Genomic DNA, 26,304 nt, shown 5'->3' on the forward strand with positions numbered 1-26,304 from the left:
CTCTACTAGGCCATTTGATAAGTGGCTTTAGTATTTCGGCCATACAGGGAAGCCATGCAGTTTTAATATTTAATATCTTATTATTTGTCACTCTGAAATGTTGTGCAATATCTCTGTTACTAAGGTCCAATCTTAGTTTCAGGAGAACGCTAATAACTGGTCTTCTGAAGTGAGACTGTCCCCAAATGGTGGCACATTGTCCTTTATCTTTGACATCCCCCAACCAAAAATGACTGGAATGAGTCCAGACAGGTGAACAAGACGTGTGACATTGTTTCTGACCATGTGAATAAAAAAATGTGTCTTCCCAAGTTCTTCTTTCAGTCTTTTGTTCTCTACTTGGGACTTGATTATCAAGTCTTATTAAAGGCTATTGTATGCAGTGTTGAGTTTTTGACATTTCCTGTGGTCGGTTTCATATTCTTCTCATGGAACCGATGCAGGTGACCCTCCAGATGATTTGAGAGGCTGTTTTTTTTGGGGGGGGGGGTTGTCTGAAGCAGTGTGCAGAAGCCTGCTTTGGTCCGGAAATGATCACGAGAATGATGATGTATGAACCACTTCACTGCTTCGGTTGGGCAGAAGCAACTGACTGGTATGGTTTGACTGGTGGAGCTTTGAAACTTGGAACACGTTTTGTAGATTTTAAAACATAAGAACAGGTGGGTGACTTTTTTTCCCCCAGTAATGCTTTGATTAGCAGATTTATGATTCCTGTGTACATGTTTTGTTTGAGTAGATAAACTGACATGTCAAGTCTTCAATCGTAAAAAAGCAGTCTTCCACATGTGCAAATAAAATTCATAATCAAATAAAGCCTCGTGTAAATGGTCTCCATATCCATCCATCCATTATCCAAACTGCTTATCCTGCTCTCAGGGATGCTGGAACCTATCCCAGCAGTCATTGAGCGGCAGGCGGGAAGACACCCTGGACAGGCCGCCAGGCCATCACAGCCGACTCACACACACACATTCATACATAGGGACAATTCAGTACGGCCGATTCACCTGACCTACATGTCTTTGCACTGTGGGAGGAAACCGGAGCACCTGGAGGAAACCCACACAGACACGGGGAGAACATGCAAACTCCACACAGAGGACAACCCGGGACAACCCCCAAGGTTAGACTACCCTGGGGCTCGAACCCAGGACCTTCTTGCTGTGAGGCGACCACGCTAACCGCTGCGCCACCGTACCGCCTTAAAGTTGACCATTAACACGGACGTCTGACAGTTTTTTGAAGTGCATGACCATGAGGTGCTAAAGTAAAATATGAAAATTCCTTCTTCACATTGGGTTAAAAAAAAAAATACAAAAACAGGTCATATCCTATTCAAACAGAAGAGAAATGTTTGGGTTTTTTTTTTCACAATTCAATTTTATTAATTGTCTTATAAGGCCACTCTGGACTTTGCAGGATTCTTGCAGAACTTTACAAAAAAAAAAATAATGATTCTGGTTACTTCAAAACTAACATGTGGTGAGCACTATAACTGCTTCTTATTCACATCATAATGGACTCAATCAAATCAAATGTTAACAGAATAAACACTATATAGTACGCTTAAAATTATATATATATATATATATATATATATATATATATATATATATATATATATATAAAGAAAATTAAATGAAGGGAGCATATTGTGACTTTGGGATGACAAGTTTCCATCTGACATTTTGGTATAAAAAAAGGTTTGACAAAGTTGAAAAAAATAAGTTATTTATATTACGCATTTCAAAATGAACAGTCATAATCAAGCAGCCTGAACATCATCTGTGGCGATGTTTGATTTGTAGAAACGTTTATCAAGTGGGTTGAAAACAATATAGAATCAATAAGAAAGAAAGAAAGAAAAAAAAACAGAATAATGTGATTGACATTTAAAACAATGCCAGCAGGGTGACAGTGAGTTAATAGATAGCTGTTGAACTGAGGGAGTTAGGTGTAAGCCCCACAAACAGCAAGCTGCTGCCTTGCTTAAGGGTCCTTAGCCAGGATACTGAATGCTGATCAGATCCAGGGGCACTGATCTGGAGCTTTCAATAGTGTTAATATAAAGTTAATATCTTAAACCTGCTGGCCGCAGATGGAACCCGATAATTCTAAGATCACAGTATGACAGATTCACACTCGCAACACAAAAAAAATGTAGCATGCTTCATCCTACCGTGATAATTCCGATCCATCATCTCTGTATTGCGCTCCAGACATTCCTTTGACCTTACAGAAAAGGTTGTGTCCCATGCATATTTAGTCTTAATATAAAGTGAGAAGGTTATTGCATACATACTGACCGAGTCTTCAACTCCAAGTCTTAATGTGTGCTGCTAAGGCAATAAGAGATTACTGTGGATTCACATCAGGAAAAAAAAAACTCATCTACTCATGTCCACACACATAAAAAAAAAAAGACTACCATGGCCAATGTTCATCCTGTTCACCTCTTTTGTACTTTAACGAAACAATCGCATGACGATGACAGATAATTTAGCTTAAAGTAATAACTCTGATAGCTGCTAAAAGCGATCCTGGCCCATTTACCTCTAAAGAAGAAAAAAAATGATCGGGTCACCGGTAATCAATGTTTTCCCCCCTCAGCAGAGAACTGAAAAAGGCAGACACTGATGACCGGCAACTCCTTTAAAAGAACGCCTAAACGGCAGACAGAATATACACGCACTGCTTTTCCATCCACCATCATTCAGAACCACTACGGTAGTCTTCGGTGTCGGAGTACAACCCTGCTGCTACCCACGGATGTGTTCTTATGCAAACATTCATATCTGTCAAGGGCCACGGAGTGCATACAAGAGGGGTCAAGAGGAGGACGAGGGAGGATTATGCATGGCTATTAGTGGGAATGACACAGCAGTTGAGCCGTTGAAGGTATAACATTGGCATACAGTTGACTACAACACAAAGCTACCACAATGCACAAATTTGGAGAAGGCTGTACAAGTGAAAGACATTTAGCAGAAGAGTGCAGGCACAATGCTTTCAGCAGAGGAGGAAACTGTATGGAACATTTAAGCGGATTATGATGTTCCAATCGATACACAAAGCTGCCGAAGCAGTCCAGCACTCTTGAATGACATTTGATCATAAGCAGCCAGTGTATACAGATCATATCAACATAACCGAGGGTAGAACACTGAGACAGACTCCATTTTGACATGAATGGCCAGCTCATCTGAAGGCAATGGACTGATCATCATCCCCATCTTCACAAAGGCAAACAGACAAATACACACAACATGTGGGAAAAATGTAAGACAAATGGCTAGAGATATTGGACATGATTAATTATTAGGACACAAGTAAAATGGAAAGGCTATTTGGAATGAATTGATTACCATGTAAGAGGAAAGATATACAGAATAGCTGTACCAAGGCCTGTATTTGCAGTACTGCAGCTCTACCTCAACAATGACTTGGATTTGGATATGTTGAGCAATAGAACCTTTTATGGGTAAGGCCCCAGGTGTTTGCAGATGGATAATAAATGAGCACTGCCATGATAAAAGCATCTCAGCTACAAGTCTGTACACACAACTCAAGTCAAGTTCTATTCCTTCGTAGTAACTTCATAATGACTTGAAACAACAAAAAAAAGTCCTCAGATGGTCATTTCAGTGGTTTTGTGAAAGGAAAAAAATAAAAGATAAATGCCACTGTGTCATGGTGACCATACAACTAGAAACCACAGCAGCTATGCCATAATCAACTTAAAAGTCTTCACAGCATACAGTAAGAGTGAAAGGAGGAAGCAAAACACATCAGGATGAAATTCTAAGGCATCACAAGTTTTAATCAGCGACCAGAGCGCTGTGGATATATAAACTCATAGAGTCCATCTTTTAACCGCTCTGCTCCGTTTTGCCGTAGGTCCCTTGAGAGTCAGTAATATGACAGAGTAGGAGTAGGAAATATGGCAGAGATTAATCACTGACACACTAAGCATCATTCTCAGGCCGGTACTCAAGCACTTCTTTATGTCAATCTAAATGGGTGCCATAATCCCCAAGACGTCTGAGTCCAAACCGCTAGCTGGCTGTGTCTCTGTTTGATCCTCCGCTTTTTTGAGGAGTTAAGATTTGAAGGAAGGAAAAGAAGATCAAGGCTCTAAATGTGTGCGCTAACTCAGGGCTGCCAAGAAGAAGAAAAAACAATCTGATCATTCTACGATTGGCATTAAAATAACGAACCTATGTTAAATAAAGGCAAAGGGAGGTGTAGCCAACGCTCAGCCTTGCTGCGTCCCTTGGCTTTACGGGTGGTCCTCTTTGAGCTTGGCAGGGGCTTTGTCTGGGACCTTGGCTAATGGCTTGATTTGGGGTTTGCCTGCAACTTTAGGAGGAGGGTGTGGCGTTGGCGGAGGAGCGTGCAGGCCAGCTTCGGTGCCGATGTTAACAGTGATGTTGGTGTAGAGGGGTAGGTATTCGCGCGACACTATCTCGTACTCCACCGTGTTCATGCCGTCCAGCTTCCAGGTCTGACGCGTTTTGGCTAGCATGTTGAACCTTGAAATGGGAGATGTATGAAAGAGTAGTGAATATTCAAGGTTGTACGCATTTGAGTCTTAGACATTAAGCTGAAGCTCTGAATGAAAGTAAGGTGCAATGAGTGCAAGATAAACAAACTTAAATTTGTAGATGGAAAATATTAAAAATGAAAACCAGCATGGATTGCAAAGTCAAAGCCACAGTGTAAGAAGTCCATGCGTAAAAGAGCAATAGTAAGTACACAATTAAGCGTTCATCAGAAAAGCTTAACAGAATCGGGTGTTTATGAGTTTGCATGCAAGTCGAACATGAATCTGCAGCACTGAAACCAAGATTAAACCAAAAAGACACATTTTACTGTACCTCTTTGGATTTACATCGTTGCCTTTATCCAACTTGTGTTTGATCATCTTGTAGCGACCCACCTTCAGAGAGGGGCGAGTGATATACATCCCTCCTAGAGACACCCTGAGATGGAGAAAACTAAGTGAATCCCATATGCCATGATTTAAACCGTAGAGCAGTGTTACTCTTTACGCGGCTCGCGAGTCAAATGTGGCTCATGAGACTTTGTTTTGCGCCTCATATACACTACCGTTCAAAAGTTTGGGATCACCCAAACAATTTTGTGTTTTCCATGAAAAGTCACACTTATTCACCACCATATGTTGTGAAATGAATAGAAAATAGAGTCAAGACATTGACAAGGTTAGAAATAATGATTTGTATTTGAAATAAGATTTTTTTTACATCAAACTTTGCTTTCGTCAAAGAATCCTCCATTTGCAGCAATTACAGCATTGCAGACCTTTGGCATTCTAGCTGTTAATTTGTTGAGGTAATCTGGAGAAATTGCACCCCACGCTTCCAGAAGCAGCTCCCACAAGTTGGATTGGTTGGATGGGCACTTCTTTGAGCAGATTGAGTTTCTGGAGCATCACATTTGTGGGGTCAATTAAACGCTCAAAATGGCCAGAAAAAGAGAACTTTCATCTGAAACTCGACAGTCTATTCTTGTTCTTAGAAATGAAGGCTATTCCATGCGAGAAATTGCTAAGAAATTGAAGATTTCCTACACCGGTGTGTACTACTCCCTTCAGAGGACAGCACAAACAGGCTCTAACCAGAGTAGAAAAAGAAGTGGGAGGCCGCGTTGCACAACTGAGCAAGAAGATAAGTACATTAGAGTCTCTAGTTTGAGAAACAGACGCCTCACAGGTCCCCAACTGGCATCTTCATTAAATAGTACCTGTTAGAGCCTGTTTGTGCTGTCCTCTGAAGGGAGTAGTACACACCGGTGTAGGAAATCTTCAATTTCTTAGCAATTTCTCGCATGGAATAGCCTTCATTTCTAAGAACAAGAATAGACTGTCGAGTTTCAGATGAAAGTTCTCTTTTTCTGGCCATTTTGAGCGTTTAATTGACCCCACAAATGTGATGCTCCAGAAACTCAATCTGCTCAAAGAAGTGCCCATCCAACCAATCCAACTTGTGGGAGCTGCTTCTGGAAGCGTGGGGTGCAATTTCTCCAGATTACCTCAACAAATTAACAGCTAGAATGCCAAAGGTCTGCAATGCTGTAATTGCTGCAAATGGAGGATTCTTTGACGAAAGCAAAGTTTGATGTAAAAAAAATCTTATTTCAAATACAAATCATTATTTCTAACCTTGTCAATGTCTTGACTCTATTTTCTATTCATTTCACAACATATGGTGGTGAATAAGTGTGACTTTTCATGGAAAACACGAAATTGTTTGGGTGATCCCAAACTTTTGAACGGTAGTGTAGATCCACTGATAACAATAAGAACATAGCTAGAACTTACTTCTTCTATAGGTTCCGTTTGTGTGCTGTTTTAGCACATTGAAATGAATTATCCAGCAGATGGCAGCATACTGAAGATACGTCAAAGAACGTAGGCTACGTAACACTGTGGGATCATGGGTAGACGTATAGCCTATGTGCGCAGCTTTGTATTTGCGTAATGTTTTGCAAGCTCTGTGGCTCTTTGAGGAATGGTCTTACTCATAAGTGGCTCTCCAAAGAAAATTAGTGAGTACCACTGCCGTAGAGCCTTCACCCTACATTCATGGAAAGGCACACTAGTGAAGTCCAGACTAATGTCCTTATTGGTTGCATGTTACAATCAAACAGTCATATAAGGCACCCAAACTTTTCTTCAAAATTGGGCACATCTAGTTGGGTTATGTAACAGAGCATCAACTGACAGCGAATTTGGAATCCCAAATATACAGCTATGCATTGAGATGGCACCTTGATATCAATGATAACAAAGCATACATGCTGTATGTTGCTTGACCCTTTCATTTCTGCTAAGCAGTGGTTGGATGATGTCAAAAGTGTTGAGAGGCGGGGCATCCGGGTAGCATAGCAGTCTATTCCGATCGCCAGATCGAATCCCCATGTTACCGCTGGCTTGGTCGAGCATCCTACAGACACTTGGTTGGGCGTCCTACAGACCCCGTGTCTGTGGGTGGGGAGCTGGATGCGGGCATGTGTCCTGATCACTGCATTAGCGCCACCTCTGGTCGGTCGGGGTGCCTGTTTGGGGGGGGGGGGACTGGGGGGGAAATAGTGTGATCCTCCCACGTGCTATGTCCCCCTGGTGAAACTCCTCACTGTCAGGTGAAAAAAATGGCTGGCGACTCCACATGTATCGGAGGAGACATGTGGTAGTCTGCAGCCCTCCCGGGATTGGCAGAGGGGGTGGAGCAGCGACCGGGACAGCTCAGAAGAGGGAAGAGCAGGGTAATTGGCCAAATACAATAGGAGAAAAAAAAAGGGGGGGGGTCCAAAAAAAAAGGATTGAGAGGTATCAATTACCCCTAACTCAAACCTCCCCTTTGTTCATGACAGAGTCTGACTGGTAGTATTTTAGCTGGTGTGTACCACCATGGCACACCACAACCATTCTACATAGAACAAACAAAGCATGTGCTATGTGTAATTCTGCTTGAATCCTGACCTCTGTCGTTCATTGATTTGTTTTTACTGAAATGAAATCACTGAAGTGTGCATGCAGCGGTCCTGTGCCTTGGACCTGTCACGTGGTGAACGAACATCTTCTTGCCTCTACTGCCATACAATAACTTCTTTGGGTACACAGTCAGACACAAGCCTTGGGTTTTCTAAATTTGCAGTCTCCCAACTCAGCCTGTTTCCAAATACTACACCCATCTCCATATGGTTTTAAGTCTACTCTCATCCAAAACTGTGTTTTGAATTTATTAAGCATCTTCCATGATTCAATGGAGAGCAAAATATAGTCGCTCTTGATGAGACAACAAACTGCCCTACTCATGTCCAATTGGACATTGTAAAATATTGCATTGTACAGATGTACATGACTGGATGAGATCCAGTCACAACAGAAACCCATGTGGAGTGGGATTTGCCATTCTCACCTGACTCCAATGTCATCGTCTTCACCACCCCAGCCCCAATAGTTGTTGGGGAAGCCGTTCATTTTGAGGTAGTGTAGTGGCGTTAGTGCTGACACTCCTCCGAAGTACATCTTGTATGGAAGCCTGGAAAGGATTGACCAAAAATGGAAATTTTATATTCCAGAAAAACAGAATAAAACACCTATTACCATCCTGGCATTAGTTTTACTAAAAATAGTGAAGTCCCCATGGTAATTATTTGTGAGCCCATATTCACTGCTTGTTCCGGAATGACTCACTTGTAGCCAAATTTATCCATGGCAATGGCCGCATGCTTGGGGTTGGAGTCGCATATGTATGTGTTGCGATCGTCCTCGGGGATGAGGTCCACATCATGGAAAAAGAGGCAGTCCCAATCTTCTTCCCTCATTGCTTCCCGGAAACCCACGTTCATCAGCTTGGCTCTGTTGAATGTGTAGTTCCCTGCCTGGGGAGGCAATGTAGGCACTTCTTGTTAGCACAACATGCTGTGTGTGTTTATGAGTGCATGTGTCACAATAGCACAGATCATTTTCAAAGGCACCATCAGCATGTTTACAGAGTGGGAAACATGAAAAGCAGAATGAGTATATCCACTTCAGTCGGTGGGAGAAGAGAAGTGCATTTCTCACAGTCACAATATAGTGTATATTTTCTGGCATTAATGCACAAAAATTATTGTGCTCATTTATCATGAGAACAAATGCATCACAACATTTGGCGCATAATGCATGTACCTGCTGGATTTATTTTTGGACACTGAATTGGCAGGACACTGACTAAGTATTGAGAATCAACAGTAAGATAACACAGACAAAAGCAGCTTGAAAGGAGTAAGGGATGACGAGCTAAAGAGTAAATGTAAATGGATTGTTTCAAGTGGCTAAGCCGATTAAGTCCTCTAAGCCTCTGGACTCAAAAATACAAATACATCACGTCCCCAGCAAGACCACTAGATAGCCCCATGGCTCCTGTTTTGAGTTTTACATGGCCAGCAAATTCAGAGCACCTGTTTCTGCGATAAAATCGATGTTCAGGAAGGCAGAACAAGTAAACAGCTGCACAGACAACTCCACACAGAGGGCGACCCGGGATGACCCACCAAGGTTGGACTACCCCGGGGCTCGAACCCAGGACCTTCTTGCTGTGAGGTGACCACGCCAACCACTGTGCCACCGTACCGACTCAACAATTACAATTCTTTTAAAAATAAGATTTACTCAATATTTGTGTTCTTTCTATTACATTGGCCGTATACCAGCCATTTTACCCTGTGCCCTCTGGTTGTAACTGTACATTAAGGTTTTTAATCCTGGTTTTACCAAACCTTCAGCCAGCAGTCTGTGCTCCTCACCTGGTGGATGATGTATATTCCATAGTTGAGCTGCTGTCGCTGCAGGAATGGATGCAGGTAGTAGAGTAAGAACTTAAGGTGATGTTCCCTGTGTCTGTGGGGAATGATAATGGCGGTGCGGTGCCGTGCCTCACAGTCAGGTGGCCTGTAGCGTCCTCCACGAACCACTAGTGGGTTTTTCCGCTGTACTTCCGCTAGTGGTAGCCCAGACGGAAAGGTAACGTGGATTGGTCCACCTGAAGAGAGACAGTGGGGTTGGGGGTTAGGGAGTGGGATGGGTGACAGTGGCCAGTTTTGATAAGACCATTTTCAACATGATTATTTCTATCAACACTGCCATGAACAATCCTCTTCTCCTTTATTTATAACCAGCCTGCAAACATTCCTCGATAGAACCAAAACATGGGTTTTTGGTCGGGGGGGGGGGGGTTAGTGTGGCTGCAGTGTGCAGGACTATCATCTAATGATGACATTTACATGATGAATGAGTGTACTGCTACACCCAATGTGACTCTTGTCCTATATTAGGTTTTTACAGCCAGCTAAACTCTCCCTTGCATCATATCTTCCAAGGAACAGACCAGTGTTGTATATGGACGGGATTTAATAACAAGGAAGTGTGAAACTGAAAATAAGCATACAGAAAAGCATACATCAGTATACAATACAAAATAGCTTACTCAATCTAGAGTTACAGTTAGGATAACTAATCCTCTATTTTTCAGGAAACAAAGGTAAGTATAAAACTAAAATTTTCTTTGCAGGAATAAAATGTAAGTTGTAACTAATCAGGTATTGCACTGAACACTGCATTTACGCTAGCATCAAAAGTATAGCCTGAATGCCATCATTAAGATGTGCTGTCATACATGTTACCAAAATTATACAAACTGTAGCAAATATGTAAAAAATACTTCAAAATAAAGATTCTAGCAATGACGGACAATAGCTTTACTTACAGATATTGCCGCTCAAAGGGGTAGAAACTAGGTGATGGCTAATAATGGAGCATGAATATTGCTGCGTTGTCACAGGAAAAAGAAGTAGCTGAAACTGCAGTACTTAACTATGCCACTAGAAGGCAAAAGACTCTAAAGATAATGGAACTATGCCCCTAGTGGCAGGGAGGCTCTAAAAATAAAGGAAACAGTTCCATTACAATAAAGATGTCAAGTTAAATATTTGCGAGGTGAAGTCTAAGAGGAGAGTTTTTTACCAACCCGAAATGCCTAAATAATTTCACTTTTTACAACCTGACGAGTAAAAAGATTAAACACTCGTTTCTCAATACCTTGTCTTTTTTTTCTTTTCTTTTTTTACTTTGAATTTGATATCAGTTCCAACATTATACTGTTGCGGAGGGTTTTTCTTGCTGAATGACAACATGTCACGACGGATGGCGTGGAAAGACGGAAAGATCTATGCCTGCCACCTGCTGACAACCCCTTGTAGTGGCAGTAACAGCATTTGTGACGTTGTAAGAATTCAACAGCTTAGCGCCCACTAGGGGCTGTCAAAACTGGCCAAAAATTACCTTCAATTATTCCTTCTAAAAAAAAAAGACACACAGGTTTGAACCCATTCAAATATATTTTTGCGCATTATGTCCATAAGAGGGCAAACCAATACAACGAGAGGCACAACTACTTCTATAGGTATATTTATTTCAACGTAAACATGTCTTTTAAAAGATCTACAAACCTGCACATTACAAAATAAACAAATAAAATAATGTCCTATACTGTAAAACGCCATTTAAAGACCACAGATCTCTCTCTCTCTCTCTCTCTCTCTCTCTCTCTCTCTCTCTCTCTCTCTCTCTCTCTCTCTCTCTCTCTCTCTGCGCCGTGGTTGGCGCTAGAGTGAGAAATGAAAACGCGCTGTCTCTCGGAACGAGATGAATGATTCGTAATATATGTGTTATTTGATAGCCTCATTTTCATGCAGATTAGGTCATATTCATACTGGTTTAAATAAACAATTTGATAGACAGAACTCCATAAAGCGCAGCCCGTCACCTATACTGATCGGCCTCATGTACACTACCGTTCAAAAGTTTGGGATCACCCAAACAATTTTGTGTTTTCCATGAAAAGTCACACTTATTCACCACCATATGTTGTGAAATGAATAGAAAATAGAGTCAAGACATTGACAAGGTTAGAAATAATGATTTGTATTTGAAATAAGATTTTTTTTACATCAAACTTTGCTTTCGTCAAAGAATCCTCCATTTGCAGCAATTACAGCATTGCAGACCTTTGGCATTCTAGCTGTTAATTTGTTGAGGTAATCTGGAGAAATTGCACCCCACGCTTCCAGAAGCAGCTCCCACAAGTTGGATTGGTTGGATGGGCACTTCTTTGAGCAGATTGAGTTTCTGGAGCATCACATTTGTGGGGTCAATTAAACGCTCAAAATGGCCAGAAAAAGAGAACTTTCATCTGAAACTCGACAGTCTATTCTTGTTCTTAGAAATGAAGGCTATTCCATGCGAGAAATTGCTAAGAAATTGAAGATTTCCTACACCGGTGTGTACTACTCCCTTCAGAGGACAGCACAAACAGGCTCTAACCAGAGTAGAAAAAGAAGTGGGAGGCCGCGTTGCACAACTGAGCAAGAAGATAAGTACATTAGAGTCTCTAGTTTGAGAAACAGACGCCTCACAGGTCCCCAACTGGCATCTTCATTAAATAGTACCTGTTAGAGCCTGTTTGTGCTGTCCTCTGAAGGGAGTAGTACACACCGGTGTAGGAAATCTTCAATTTCTTAGCAATTTCTCGCATGGAATAGCCTTCATTTCTAAGAACAAGAATAGACTGTCGAGTTTCAGATGAAAGTTCTCTTTTTCTGGCCATTTTGAGCGTTTAATTGACCCCACAAATGTGATGCTCCAGAAACTCATTCTGCTCAAAGAAGTGCCCATCCAACCAATCCAACTTGTGGGAGCTGCTTCTGGAAGCGTGGGGTGCAATTTCTCCAGATTACCTCAACAAATTAACAGCTAGAATGCCAAAGGTCTGCAATGCTGTAATTGCTGCAAATGGAGGATTCTTTGACGAAAGCAAAGTTTGATGTAAAAAAAATCTTATTTCAAACACAAATCATTATTTCTAACCTTGTCAATGTCTTGACTCTATTTTCTATTCATTTCACAACATATGGTGGTGAATAAGTGTGACTTTTCATGGAAAACACGAAATTGTTTGGGTGATCCCAAACTTTTGAACGGTAGTGTACTTGCATATGAACGAAGTAAGTTCGAGCCCCTTGTCCTGGGGCAGATGGCGAGCTTGTGGCGGGCGGGCGGTGTAACGTGTGAGTCGACACGTGGCTGTTTGGGTGGAGTTCCGGACGCCAGGCCCGGCTCATCTGTAGTCCATGGGCCAGAGCCCAAAATTTCCTATTTCGGTACACTCAAGGTGGCAAAACTTACTTATAATTTTTGAAAGGATCCATGTCTGTAGATGATATTTTGGTATGATAACCATTCCTGAGTGGCAGCTGTATCACAGTTATCAGCTCATGAAGTTAACCACCCCCTAAAGTAAATTGCATTTTAGACGCTGGTGCATATCCTGGTTTAGCCTCATGGTCAGGACATTTTTCAATGTTCTATAATATTGTCTTTGGTATCATTTTAAAGGGGACCTTCTTAGCTTTCATTCAAGCCCTGTTGTGGATATTTCTCACAAATATAGAGGTCACTTGAGCTCTTCAACCCGTCAATAACACACATCTTTCTGCAATGTTCGCCTAAACTATATACTTTCTTTTAGCCCTGTGGCATCTAGGAATATCAGGGACACAAAACACAAAAACTGGAATACTCACAGGACTGTAAAGATTCAGGAAATGTATAATATACCCATACTATTTCATTGTGTGAGGTGATTGTGAACCTTAAATTAGAAGGGCATTATTACTAAGAAACTAACTAGACCAAAGCCAGTTAGTCCATGGGTCAGACCAGATATCGATATCACCCAAGGTGACACAACTTCACTGGTGCCATTTTATTTGGTACACTAACAGAAGTAAAATAATACATGATAACCTTTCCAAATGAGCAGCTATTTCATTTTTCTTTCAGGAAACCTGTTTCTGTGCCTCTCACGATTGTGTATTTGCCCAGATTTTTACAAATATAGCATTTCAACACCCCTGGTACTGATTAGCCTAGCTTAAACTCTGGGACAGTTCTTAGTTGGCCAACAACCAAGGATAACCAGTACTGTGTACTTCCATTCATTGTGCTAAGCTAGGCTAACGTGCAGCCAGATAGCTTTCTACTAAACACATATAGAGGAAACTGGTATCTATCTTCTTGTCTCACTCTGGAGAAGATTGTAAGCTAATTTCCCATAATGTTAGCATGTTCTTTTAATGTATATGTTAGTATGATTAGTTAAAGTGGCTACGAGGAACTTTCATCTTGTGTTGATTTTAGCGGCCTCATGTGGACAAAATACAGCTGTTGCATAGCAACTAGGTAATGTATCTATGTGTGGCTATGTAAGATAAATAATGGTAATATGACGCTGGTGAAGCAAAGTAAACTTTGTTTTAGTAGTGTTCATACACCTAAGTTACATGTATTTGTTTGTATGTGGCAGGTGAAAACTGACTGAATATGGCCACTGGTGAACAAGCAAGTTTTTACCCAATACCAAAGCGCCCACGGGTGGAGTGCATTATCCACTGTTCTGATGATACAGATAAGCTGGTTTCACTACAAAGTGTCGACTCATGGAGAACTCTGCTCAGGGCAGCTCAGATACGAAATCATGCACCAGTTTTGAAACTGGCAAAAGACATTCCTGAGGGACAGATTCCAGCAATCTACTACCACAGAAAGTGTCGCAGTATCTTCACTATGAAGCAAATTCTTGATGGCCTCCTTGCAAAAGAAAAGAAAAGTTGTGTCTCTGCTGAAGAGAAACAATCTAAGAGAGTAGCTCGACATGCTCCAAGTACATCTAGGACTTATGATGCTGAGTGCATATTTTGTCAGAAAAATAGCAAATGTTCCAAGAGACAGAATACGAGAGAAGTACTGGTGCAGTGTCGAGAACTGCGAGCTGATGCAAAGATCAGGAGTGCAGCCACAAAGAAAAGGGACAGCAGAATCCTTGCCATTGTGAGTAGAGACCGTGTAGCAGTTGAAGGGCACTACCACAGGTCCTGCTATAGACTTTACACCAAAGAAGAGGTTTCCAAAGGAGAGGTTGCCAGCAATGAAGATGATGATGCTGCAGCCCAGTATGAAGCTACTGTGAATAAGGCATACAATGAGCTGTTCCTCTTCATCAGGATGGAGCTTTTTGGCAATCCTCAAGTGATGACAATGACTGATCTCTCTTCTGGACTGGTAGCTTCAATGAACTCCCAAGGCATTGCCCAAGTCAAGGAATCAACCAAGAAGCACATAAGGCGAAACCTAGAGAGTGAGTTTGCTGGAGCCTTGCAGATATTCCCTGATGAGAAAGGAAAATTCCTCCTCTATCCCGATAACTTGTCCATGAGGGAACTTGCCAAAGAAAATCAGTCTCTCAAAAGGGAGCTGCAGACCCTGAAAAGTGTCAGTGCACAAGATGTTATAGCCAAAGCAGCCATCAAATTGAGAGCAGACATTAAAAGTCAAGATGTTCCTCAAACCTGGCCGCCTGAAGTCAAACCAGAAGCAGAATGTCCTACCATTCCAGAGTCGCTCATTATCTTCCTGTACTCTCTACTCACAGGCTCAAATGATCCTGATCATGCATCCCAGAGAGTGCAGTGCCTTCTGCAGTCATTTGGCCATGACATAGTATATGCAGTGACATGTGGAAATACCAAGCCTTCCAAGCACATTGTTCTGCCATTCAGTGTCAAATCGTTGACAGGAAATGTAGAGTTGATAAACATCCTCAACCGACTTGGTCACAGTGTGTCCTATTCACAGATGGAAGAGATCAACACTGCCCTGTGTCTCCAGAAACTCTCATCATCAGGGAGTGGCATTGCCCTTCCAGCTAACATCCATCCTGGCATATTCACAACTTTAGCCTGGGACAATATCGACCGTCTTGAAGAAACTGTCAGTGGTGAGGGAACATCTCACAGAGTCAATGGGATTGCTGTGCAAGCAAAACCAGTCAACCCACTTCCTGTCCAACCCATGCCCACTGTTCCCAAAACAAAGAAGAGAAGCATTGATGGACCCCCACCAATGTTACCAACTTACAATGCTGGACAACGGGTAGGGCCACCACAAAGCAAAAAGTCAGATGCCGATACTGCAGCCAATACTAAGCTTGCCAGAGAGAAAAACCTTCTTTGGGTCCTAGCACGCATGTCACAACAAGAAGAACAGTCAGTCAGCAGCTGGACAGGCTTCAACATCCTGACTCGAGGAGAGATGACGGTCATCCCCGACAATATAGGCTATCTGCCTACCATCAATGCTCCAGCGACACAAATGTCTACTGTCAACGAGGTGCTTAACCAGTCACTGAGCATCATGCAGTGCTTAGGCCTGAGGAAGATTGTCTGTGTCTTTGACCAAGCCCTGTATGCGAAGGCTGTCGAGATCACATGGAAACACCATGACAAGTTCCATGATATCATCGTTAGGCTTGGGGTATTCCACACCATCTGCACACTGCTGGCAATAATAGGAAAGCGTTTCCAAGATGCTGGACTCAAAGACCTCTGCATTGAGTCTGGCATGATTGCAGAAGGCTCAATTGCTGGTGTTATGGATGGCCGCAAGTACAACAGGGCAGTGCGACTACACAAGCTCCTGTATGAGGCTCTCATGCGACTGACCTTGAATGGTTTCCTGTCCTGGTTGGAAGAAACTCACAGGAATGACATGGTTCACCTGAATGAGACACTGAAGACCATTGACAGCCTTGGGAAAGAAGTCTCACAACATGCTTTGAAGGAGGTCCTCGAGAACAGCTCTTGTACACGCATCATGGATCTATTTGAAGTCTACCGTGAGTTCCTTAGAGGTGGAAATGGCAGCCTCTCGAACTTCTGGATGTCCTATTTGGACATGGTTGAAATCTTGTTGGGGCTCATCCGAACATCCAGAGAAGGAGACTGGATGCTACACTTGGCTAGCATTCGAGCAATGATCCCATGGTGCTTTGCTTATGACAGGATGAATTATGCACGCTACCTCCCCTACTACTACGCCCAGATGTCTGAGCTGCCCATCACACACCCAGATGTGTACACAGAATTCATGGAAGGAGGCTTCTCAGTCCAACTGGGCTCCACCAATCCCTTTGGCCGAATCCCTGTTGACCACGCTATAGAAGAAACGGTGAACAAAGACACCCAAACAGCTGGAGGGACAAAGGGATTCAGCTTGAAGCCAGGAGCTGTGACCAAATATTATCTCACAGCTGAGTATAGAAGCATGTACCTCAGACAGCTGAGAGACCTGACAGGTCAAGGCAGGTGCAAATGGTCTCATCCAGATCTACAGAGTCCAAGGATCAAGAGAGATGAAGCAGATGTCCAGTCTCTCATGGACCTTATGGAGAATAACTGGCTCAATCCTATGTCCCCTGATGAGATTGATTTGGTTAGCCTCTCCACTGGCAACATGGCTCCACCTGATGTGACCATAGATCTCTTGAGAGCTCTTGAGAAAGGAGAAGAGGCCTACCAAGCATTCCAGCAAACAAGGTTAGATGCAGACCCACCACCTGTGAAATTCCACGACAAGATGACCAAGCAAAGTCTGAAAACATTCTCCAATGTCAGCACAAAACAAGCTCATGGAAAGAAAGCACAGGATGTGGTTCTGAAGGCAGATAGAAACCTTTTCAGTCACATGATCCTGGTGGCTGAAAGCAGGAAGGTGAATCTGAAGGATGTCCTTGCCTACCCATTGGGCCCACTACCATGGGCACTGGCAAATGCTGATGGGTCCTTACGAAAAACAAACAAGGCTGCACTTGCCAGAGAGCTTGAAAAGAATGTATCTCCTGCAGAAGACATCCCAATCCCATCTACTTCCATCATTGATGGGATGAGCCTGGTCCAAAAAATGAATGGCAACAACAAAACCTTTGCACAGGTGGCAGAGTCAGCCTTGACCCAGGTCCTCCATGAGGGAGCACAGAGTGGGAGGATTGATGTTGTTTTTGATGTCTATCACCAGACTTCGATCAAAGATGCTGAACGACTGAACCGGGGTGGAGACATCACTCTCCAGTACAAGAATCTTGCAGGGGGACACCACGTCCAGCAGTGGAGAAAATTTCTGTGCAGTTCCTCCAACAAGACCAGTCTCATCAAGTTTCTGGTGGAAGAGTGAAACTCCCACGATACAGAGCTATGCTGCATGGCAAGGTGTTGTACATGACCTGTGAGGAAACCTGCTACAAGTTGACAGAAGATGGGTGTGAGGAAGCAGCAGAACTGCACTCCACACATGAAGAAGCTGACACCCGTCTGCTCCTGCATGCATTGCATGCAGCAAATGCGGGCTCGAAGTCAGTTATCATCACAGCTGAGGACACTGATGTCATGGTGCTTTGTCTTGGCTTCCAGAAGGACATCACCTGTCCCATCTACCAGAAGTGTGGGACTCAGAACCGTACACGGTTTGTCGACATCACCAAACTGGCAAGTTCACTTGGAGACAGCATCTGTGACAGCCTAATTGGCTTACATGCCTTCACAGGCTGCGACACTGTCAGTGCATTTGCTGGTCGAGGGAAGCTGAATGCCCTGAAGATAGTGAGAAAGCACACTTCCTGCCAAGAGACTTTTAGTCAACTGGGACAGACATGGAATGTGAGTGATGAGCTGTTCCAGAAAATTGAGTAGTTCACCTGTCGGATGTATGTTGCTAATAGCAGCACTGCTGAGGTGAACAAACTGCGTTACCAGCTCTTCTGCACCAAAAGGGGAGAGGTTGAGTCCAGCCAGCTGCCACCATGTAGAGACTGTCTCTTTATGCATGTTCAACGAGCCAACTATCAGGCAGCAATATGGAAGTGCTGTCTGCAGGCTAACCCTGTGGTGCCAAGCCCTACTGAGTATGGATGGACAGACGATGAAGGCAAGCTGGCCATTTACTGGATGCGCTCCCCACCTGCACCAGATGTGGTCTTGGAAATGCTAACATGCAAGTGTGTGCATTCATGCAAAATGCCAAGCTGCATGTGCCTGTCAAATGGACTTCCATGCACAGACATGTGCAGGTTACAGACCTGCAGTAACCAAAAACAGCAGGATGGTCCAGAACTGGACTTTGAACTTGGGGAGTCAGATGATGAGAGAAACGAGCAGTTTGATGAATGACAGTGTGATGATTCTGATGGTATTACTGTGGTAGTAGTCTATTGATGCACAGGATGTTGATTCTGGACTTGGTTACCCAGAGCTTGATAACAATAATGTAACCATATTCACATATACCCATTACCCTACCCATTACCATTACATATACCCACTAATGATATGGGATTACATGTATCATTGACTAAGTATATGTAAATGTCAATGTTGTTTAAAATATTAAAATAGATCATTACCTCACTATGGTATTCCTTTTTATCATGTATTTTGATTTTGTATTTAAACAAATGTATAGAGACCAGTTTGTGACCTAACTGGCTTTGGTCTAGTTCTCATTTAAGGCTCACAATCACCTCACACAATGAAATAGTATGGGTATATTATACATTTTCTGAATCTTTACAGTCCTGTGAGTATTCCAGTTTTTGTGTTTTGTGTCCCTGATATTCCTAGATGCCACAGGGCTAAAAGAAAGTATATAGTTTAGGCGAAAATTGCAGAAAGATGTGTGTTATTGACGGGTTGAAGAGCTCAAGTGACCTCTATATTTGTGAGAAATATCCACAACAGGGCTTGAATGAAAGCTAAGAAGGTCCCCTTTAAAATGATACCAAAGACAATATTATAGAACATTGAAAAATGTCCTGACCATGAGGCTAAACCAGGATATGCACCAGCGTCTAAAATGCAATTTAGTTTAGCGGGTGGTTAACTTCATGAGCTGATAACTGTGATACAGCTGCCACTCAGGAATGGTTATCATACCAAAATATCATCTACAGACATGGATCCTTTCAAAAATTATAAGTAAGTTTTGCCACCTTGAGTGTACCGAAATATCGTCTGGCCCATGGACTACTGGGTGCATATCTTCGAGACGTGCCCTAGGGTTACTAGTGGTGGGATTGTAAGCTAACTGTAGCTTACATCGCATGCATACGACTTTATCTCGAGGTTCCGTAACTTTTCCGTTTTCCGACCAACATCCGAAATATTTCCAAACGGGGCCTTTCAGATTGTTCCCCTCTCTCTCCGCGGCCGAGTCGGCTTGTCAACTCTGCCAGCTTTACCACGCGGTTGTTGTGGAATTACTCACTCATTTCAGCTTGATCTACATTTTTCATTTTCGACCAATGAAAGCGCCTCCTCGCGAGAGGCGGACAGCCGCGGTAGCGCCGTTTTGTTTTTCACAAACGAATATTAATTTTCACACTCAAATGTCTTTTTTTTACGATTTGGTTATATTGTAGCGAATTCGGGGGGCAACGCAACCACAGGAACTGCCGCGGCCGGGAGGCGAACCCGTGTCGCCCGCACCGCAGGAGACGTCGCTAACCGCTCGACTTAAAGAGTCAGACCCGTTCGTCAAAGACCAACGTGTCTACTTATCCATGCACGCTACACTCTCCCCCTCCCCTTCCCTTCCGGAAGCACGTCCCTGCGCTTCAGCCTATCAGCTCCCTCACGCCTCTGGGCGCACGCGCTTCCGATGACCTCACGGTCTTACCAGCCCACTTCTGACACCAATGTAGCGAATTCGGGGGGCAACCCGAGATACCGTCGCCACAGCCGGGACGCGAACCCGTATCTCCTGCACCGCAAGCGACAACGTTAACCAGTGGACTAAAGGGTCCGACCCGTTAGTCAAGGACCAATGTGTCTACTTATCCATGCACGCTACAATATATTTGAATTTGGCATAGTCACTTACAGCCCCAGCTCCCACAGCTAGATTCTTCCAGCATTCCAATGCAAGCTAGATCAGACACCAGAAATGCTGCCTGACTGAAAAATAAATAAACGTACCGTCTCCCCAAACCTGCTTCAGCAAACCCACCGCACAGCCCCCCTTTCACATTCTGACTGGACTGGACTGGACTTGCCTGACAGAATACCGAGTAACTCCTCATGGACCTCCCTCCCTGTTTTCCTCCAGGAAATATTACACAAATTCGTCCATTTCATCCAGTGATCAAATAGACGCCCTCTCTCACTTAGGTATCAGGACGCAGGGTCAAATGACTGATGATAATTTGAGGGCAGGGACCAGTAACAAGAGACGAAGCCATTTTAGAGCGTTCATTCCCAATTGTAGCTTGAACTACTTAATCTAAACTGCGAATGTGGATTTTAAAATGGTTCTGTATGTCTTCAGGTGTTGAATTTGACATCAAATAGTCAAATTGCTATTTCAATTCAAACAAATGTACAACCATAAAGACTTGAGTTACATGGTTCTCTAACAGTGGTGCTGCTTTTCTGGTGGAAAAAAAGTCATACCAGAGGTTATCAACCTAAACATAAATATTACATAATGTGCAGCTGCTCTATAGATAGAGATGTCTGACTCAGTAACTGTCTTCCAATACCCCTTTCTTCCACTCTGACATAAAAGAAGATGAATGGTCTACAACTGCAAAACAATATTTGCTTGTAGGCTTAAAGCTAAAACCAAATTTGGCCCATGTCCCTTTACTTGACACGAATAATCTACTGATCACAAAGGGAAATTACAATTTGAAATGCACGCGCGCACACACGCACACACACACACACACACGCACACACACACACACGCACACACACACTTGACAGCTGATGGTTGCTTATGGCATGAAAAAGGCTTGTACTGTCTCATAAAGAATTCATTTGACTCACTGGATATACACATACACAAAAACATACACACACATATATATATATATATATATATATATATATATATATATATATATATATATATATATATCATAATTGGTTTTCTGCCTTCCACCAGTCATCCATCAACATAAGATTAGGAAACACATATTACATGGCAAGATTCATCATACGACCCCGATTTCCTGTGTCTGAACGAGTCAGGGACAGAGTTATCATAAGTGGTTAATAATAATTAATAAAGATTGCCTTTGCAGGTGGAGAACCTCAATTCTACTTGCAGATTAACTCTGTCTAGGACACATTGGCACACAATTTCCCTGTGTAGTATGCCAAGCCTGGCAGCAGCACAGATTTCAAGGAAAAAATAAAAAACAAGGATGATTGAGTCAGGGAGTAACAACAACAGAAGATTGCAAATTGATGTCTCGATTAATCTTGCAGTTTAAAAAAATTGTGAAAAAAATCAATTACAGAAAAGGCATGGACCCTACACAATGATAAAGGAAATTTCCAATTTTTGTTTTTTTTTTCAACCCGGGTCTTATTTTGGAGTATTTTTCATCATTGCTGTTGATAGTATTTTACATACCTGCCTTATCGTGAGGTTTTTGGAGACGAGCCCAGACAGGCACTGTGCTTCACAATGGTGCCAGGTTTCAATTTACCCAAGACAAGTCCAGTTTACCTAAATCTCTTATTTGCAAGTGAAAATGAAGTTTACATTTTAAATTAGTTGAAATTAAAAGTAAAATAATCTCATTAAATACCCGCGCTACAACTTGCAGACTTGCACAGCCTGCAGATTCAGCTGGACACTTCATGTTCCCCAGACATTTTGTATATATCTTTCCTAATCGTGTTGATACGTCTTTATTAACTAAAGGTTTACCTAAACAATACACTATTTATTGCTTGGATGACAACAACTCTAAATGTTACAAGTTATTTGTTTTGGATTCCCCCCCCCTTTTTCTCCCCTATTGCATCCGGCCAATTACCCCACTCTTCCAAGCCATCCCGGTCGCTGCTCCAACCCCTCTGCCGACCCGGGGAGGGCTGCAGACTACCACATGTCTCCTCCGATACATGTGGAGATACACGTAGCACGTGGGAGGATCACACTATCACCCCCCAGTTCCCCCTCCCCCCTGAACAGGCGCCCCGACCGACCAGAAGAAGCGCTAGTGCAGTGACCTGGACACATACCCACATCTGGCTTCCCACCCGCAGACACGGCCAACTGTGTCTGTAGGGACGCCTAACCAAGCCGGAGGTAACGTGGGGATTTGAACTGGTGATCCCCATGTTGGTAGGCAGCAGAATAGACCGCTACGCTACCCGGATGCCCCTATATGTTTCTTTTTAATATTAAGTCAGTTAAAGGAAGTTTTGTTCCAAAAAGGGGGGGGGGGATAACAACTAGCACTCAACCAATAAATTGTTTAATATCTTCAAATGTCTCAAGTATGTTCAGAATTATGGTACTTTTTGCAGGGGGGGGTCCATTTTTTGTGTTTTTGAGGTTTTTATATCATTCTGTGGGTTCCTAGTAGTCTTTCCTATGTATTCAAATCCGAAAATTCCCATTTTGGTCATAAGTATGTAGGCTTTAGCATCAAAATGCTATTTTCCCAAGCAGCTTCTAAAAACTTTATCCCATGAGACCTGACATGGGTTTCTGCACTTTCTTTTAACACTTTGGTCACTCTACACTGTCAGCGAACTGCATGGGTGTGTGTGGTTGTGTGGCGGGGGGGTGGGGGGGGGCATCAGGGCCAACTCGCCTCCCTGCTTTTTGCTAATGGCTGAGTGGGCGTTTCCATTTGAACAACCTGGCAAAGAACAAAGATTGTGTTGCCCTTTAAAAGGATAATGGGTCCCACAGGTTGACAAAATGATAATAGACAACGCTCACAGGAAGACTCTCTTTAAATCAGAGATAAAAATATTGACACCACTTGAACATTTAATATATATATACACACACACACACACACACACATAAATCAAAACTCAAAGGAAATTCCTAAATGTTTTATCACTACGGTGAACACCATAATAGGCCCTTCAGTTATTGACTGAGAGCCAACATTTTTCCATTTCTTAAATTTGTTTAAAATATCTTAAAAATACTGCTTGGATCAGCATTCATACCCTATGTTTATTTTTCATCATATCTTTTTTTTTTTTTTTTTTAAATAATCATTGCATTGACTTTCAATTTTCCAAGCTGCTTATCCTAATTAGGGTCATGGGGTCATGGACAGGTCGCCAGTCCATCGCAGGGCAGATGCACAGACACACATATCATGCACACCCAGGGGCAATTTAGTATTTCGATCAACCTGACTCCACACAGATAGGACCCTGGCCGGCTGGCCAGGAATCGAACCCAGAACCTTCTTCCTGTGAGACGACAGCGCTAATCACTGCACCACCGTGCCGTACTTTCAACTTGTATATATTAAATACATGCAACGTACCAAGTCAAATTCCTCATATGCAAACATATGTAGCCATTAAAACCGATTCTATCTCTGTTAGTTACATTATTTGTGGTGTAGTTGTTTGATCCAGTTGGGTGAGTGTTGGTGGATCATCCTCAGTATGACAAAAAATTGAAAATAAAAAGCAAATTAATTGTGAATTTTCTAAAATTTCCCAACTTAGGGACAATTCATATATTACCATCTGAAAATATAACAGTGACATTAAGACATGGCTTTTTGTCAGTGTTGTAGACAGTGTTATAAGTGCTCTAAGGCAGCAGTCCCCAACCACCGGGCCATGGACTGACACCAGGCCATGAGGAAACAATATTATTCAGCAAAAAAAAAAAAAGGAATCAATCAATTAGTTGCATTTTATATAGTGCTTTTCTAGTTGTAACAGCCACTCAAATAATAATGAACATATGACATTATAGGCAATTTGTGCGGTATTACATTGAACCTGAACCTGTCTGCTTTTCCTGTACAACAGAGGAGCACTCGAATGAATAATCAAAAAAGTTTCATTGACAATAATACAACTGAAACTTTTAAGAAAACTGTAAATGAGTTATCGCTGTTCATGGCATCACAAACTGAGGATCTTGTGAACAACTTCAACTCAAAAATATGAAATGTCTTTGACAACATTGCACCTGTTAAATGTGAAAACAGAAAAACAAAACGCCCCCTGGAGAAATGGAGTGGCTGTTAGGCAGCTTAAGAGAGTGTCGCCAGGCAGAACAACAGTGGAGAAAGACTATACTTCAGGTTCAGCATGAAATTTACAAAGAGAGACTGAACAAGTACAGCAAAGAAATTAAACAGGCCAGATAGTATTTTTCTCTAAAATCAATAATGAAAATGTTAACAATAGTAAAGTACTTTTCTCTACTATTGATTGACTTATTAATCCACCATCTCCAAACCCATCAGAGATGTTGTCCACTGAAAAACATGAGCAACTCGCTACATTCGTCAAAAACAAACTATTGCTATTAGACAGAACATTAGTGCCTCATGATCCAGCCATGAACCTACCCTACAGTTCTCCAGAAATATCACTGGCGCCATGTCTCACTTTGACCCTCTAATACCATAAAAGCCTAGACAATATTGTTGGTCAGCTCAGGTCCTCCACCTGCTGCTTGGATCCTCTCCCTACAACATTTTTTAAAAATGTTTTTAATTGCTTAGCACATGATGTTTTAGAAATGATTAACGGCTCTCTTCAAACAGGTATATTTCCTGCAGTACTTAAAACCAGGGGTCATCAACCTGTCGGTACACAGACAAACATGTCCATGGCAAGACGTGTCTCTGTCCGTGGCAGAAAAAAAAAAGTTGAGGAAAAAAAGTGTATTTTTCTCCCATGATAATATAAATTATCAATATTTAGACAAGAAAATGATTGCAATCTACTGTTTTCTGAGACTAATAAATTAATTTGGCCACAGTGCAACAGTAACATAGGTTACATCACGTTAACAGTCGGGATGACATGTGCATTAATATTGTAACGAATTGAGGGGGCAGCCGGGAACCACCACAGCCAGGATGCAAACCCGGATCTCCCACAACACGGGTACCTACGTTAACAAGTCGACTAAAGGGTCCGACCCATTAGTCAAGGGCTAGCGAGTCTATTTATCCGTGATCGTTACAATATGTAAAACTCCTGCAATTGCGCGCATTATCCCACTGTGAGTCAGGTCGCTAACTAGATAGATAGATAGCCTAACGTTACAGCCCCCGAAAATGACCAAACATGCTTTTAATCTTTTGTAGGAAAAAGACTTATGTTTTTTTTTTTTCTGAGAGATGATGGGTTGATGAAGTGTATGAGATGTGGTCAGACAATGAAACAGCTAAAGTCAACAGCAGCGAGGGACCACGGTGAGAAATGGTGCAAGAAACGAACAAAAACGGATTCTGTTGAGAAGGAGTGGTTTGCTAGCCAGGCAAAAGAGGACAGGACGGGGCAAATTAAGCTGATGACTAGCTTCGTCAGTCAAAAGAAAGTTGAACTTGAAAATGACCTCACTTTAGCTTTCAGACTTGCCAAACCATTTACAGCAGGTGACACTTTCAAAGAAACTGCAAAGAAAGTTCACCCGAAATCGTCTGCGTTCAGCAGGGTCCACAGCAGTGCTAGCACTGTAGCCAGAAACACAGAGAAAATAGAGAAGTTAGCAGCTGCCAGCCTAACTAGCCTATGTGAAGCCTCTTTCATGCATGTAACGTGCTATGAAAGCACCGACTGTACTGATAAAACCCAGTTATTGATTTTCCAAAGATCTGTGGATATCAAGGCAAAAGAAATCAAGACTGAGTTTTTGAGCCTACTCAAAATCACAAAGAAATAGTGCTGACAACATTTCTAATGCCATCATTGAGTATTTCAATCGTGAGAACTAGCCAACCAAAAAGCTAGTCGGTTTTACATTGGATGGTGCCACTGTGATGCTCGGACACAACCAACAGGGAGAGGGCAATGTCGCAGATAAGTTAAAGTAGCAATTTGGAGAGTCGT

At 42.5% G+C, this 26,304-nt stretch overlaps 1 protein-coding gene across 1 annotated transcript in view; it reads right to left on the reverse strand.

The window, feature by feature from the left end:
* Positions 1-1,401: 1,401 nt before the first annotated feature.
* Positions 1,402-26,304, reverse strand: part of si:dkey-199f5.8 (beta-1,4-galactosyltransferase 3) — a 29,575-nt gene continuing 4,672 nt past the window's right edge. The window contains exons 2-6 of the mRNA XM_056285884.1: positions 9,316-9,551; positions 8,222-8,409; positions 7,944-8,066; positions 4,881-4,985; positions 1,402-4,535 (exon numbers count right to left, since the gene is read on the reverse strand). Of these exons, the coding sequence (XP_056141859.1) occupies positions 4,283-4,535; positions 4,881-4,985; positions 7,944-8,066; positions 8,222-8,409; positions 9,316-9,551 (905 nt within the window). The 3' untranslated portion in view covers positions 1,402-4,282. The remainder of the gene's footprint in view (positions 4,536-4,880; positions 4,986-7,943; positions 8,067-8,221; positions 8,410-9,315; positions 9,552-26,304) is intronic.

The sequence above is a fragment of the Lampris incognitus genome, chromosome 9, assembly GCF_029633865.1.
Source record: "Lampris incognitus isolate fLamInc1 chromosome 9, fLamInc1.hap2, whole genome shotgun sequence".
In the NCBI taxonomy this organism is placed as follows: Eukaryota; Metazoa; Chordata; class Actinopteri; order Lampriformes; family Lampridae; genus Lampris; species Lampris incognitus.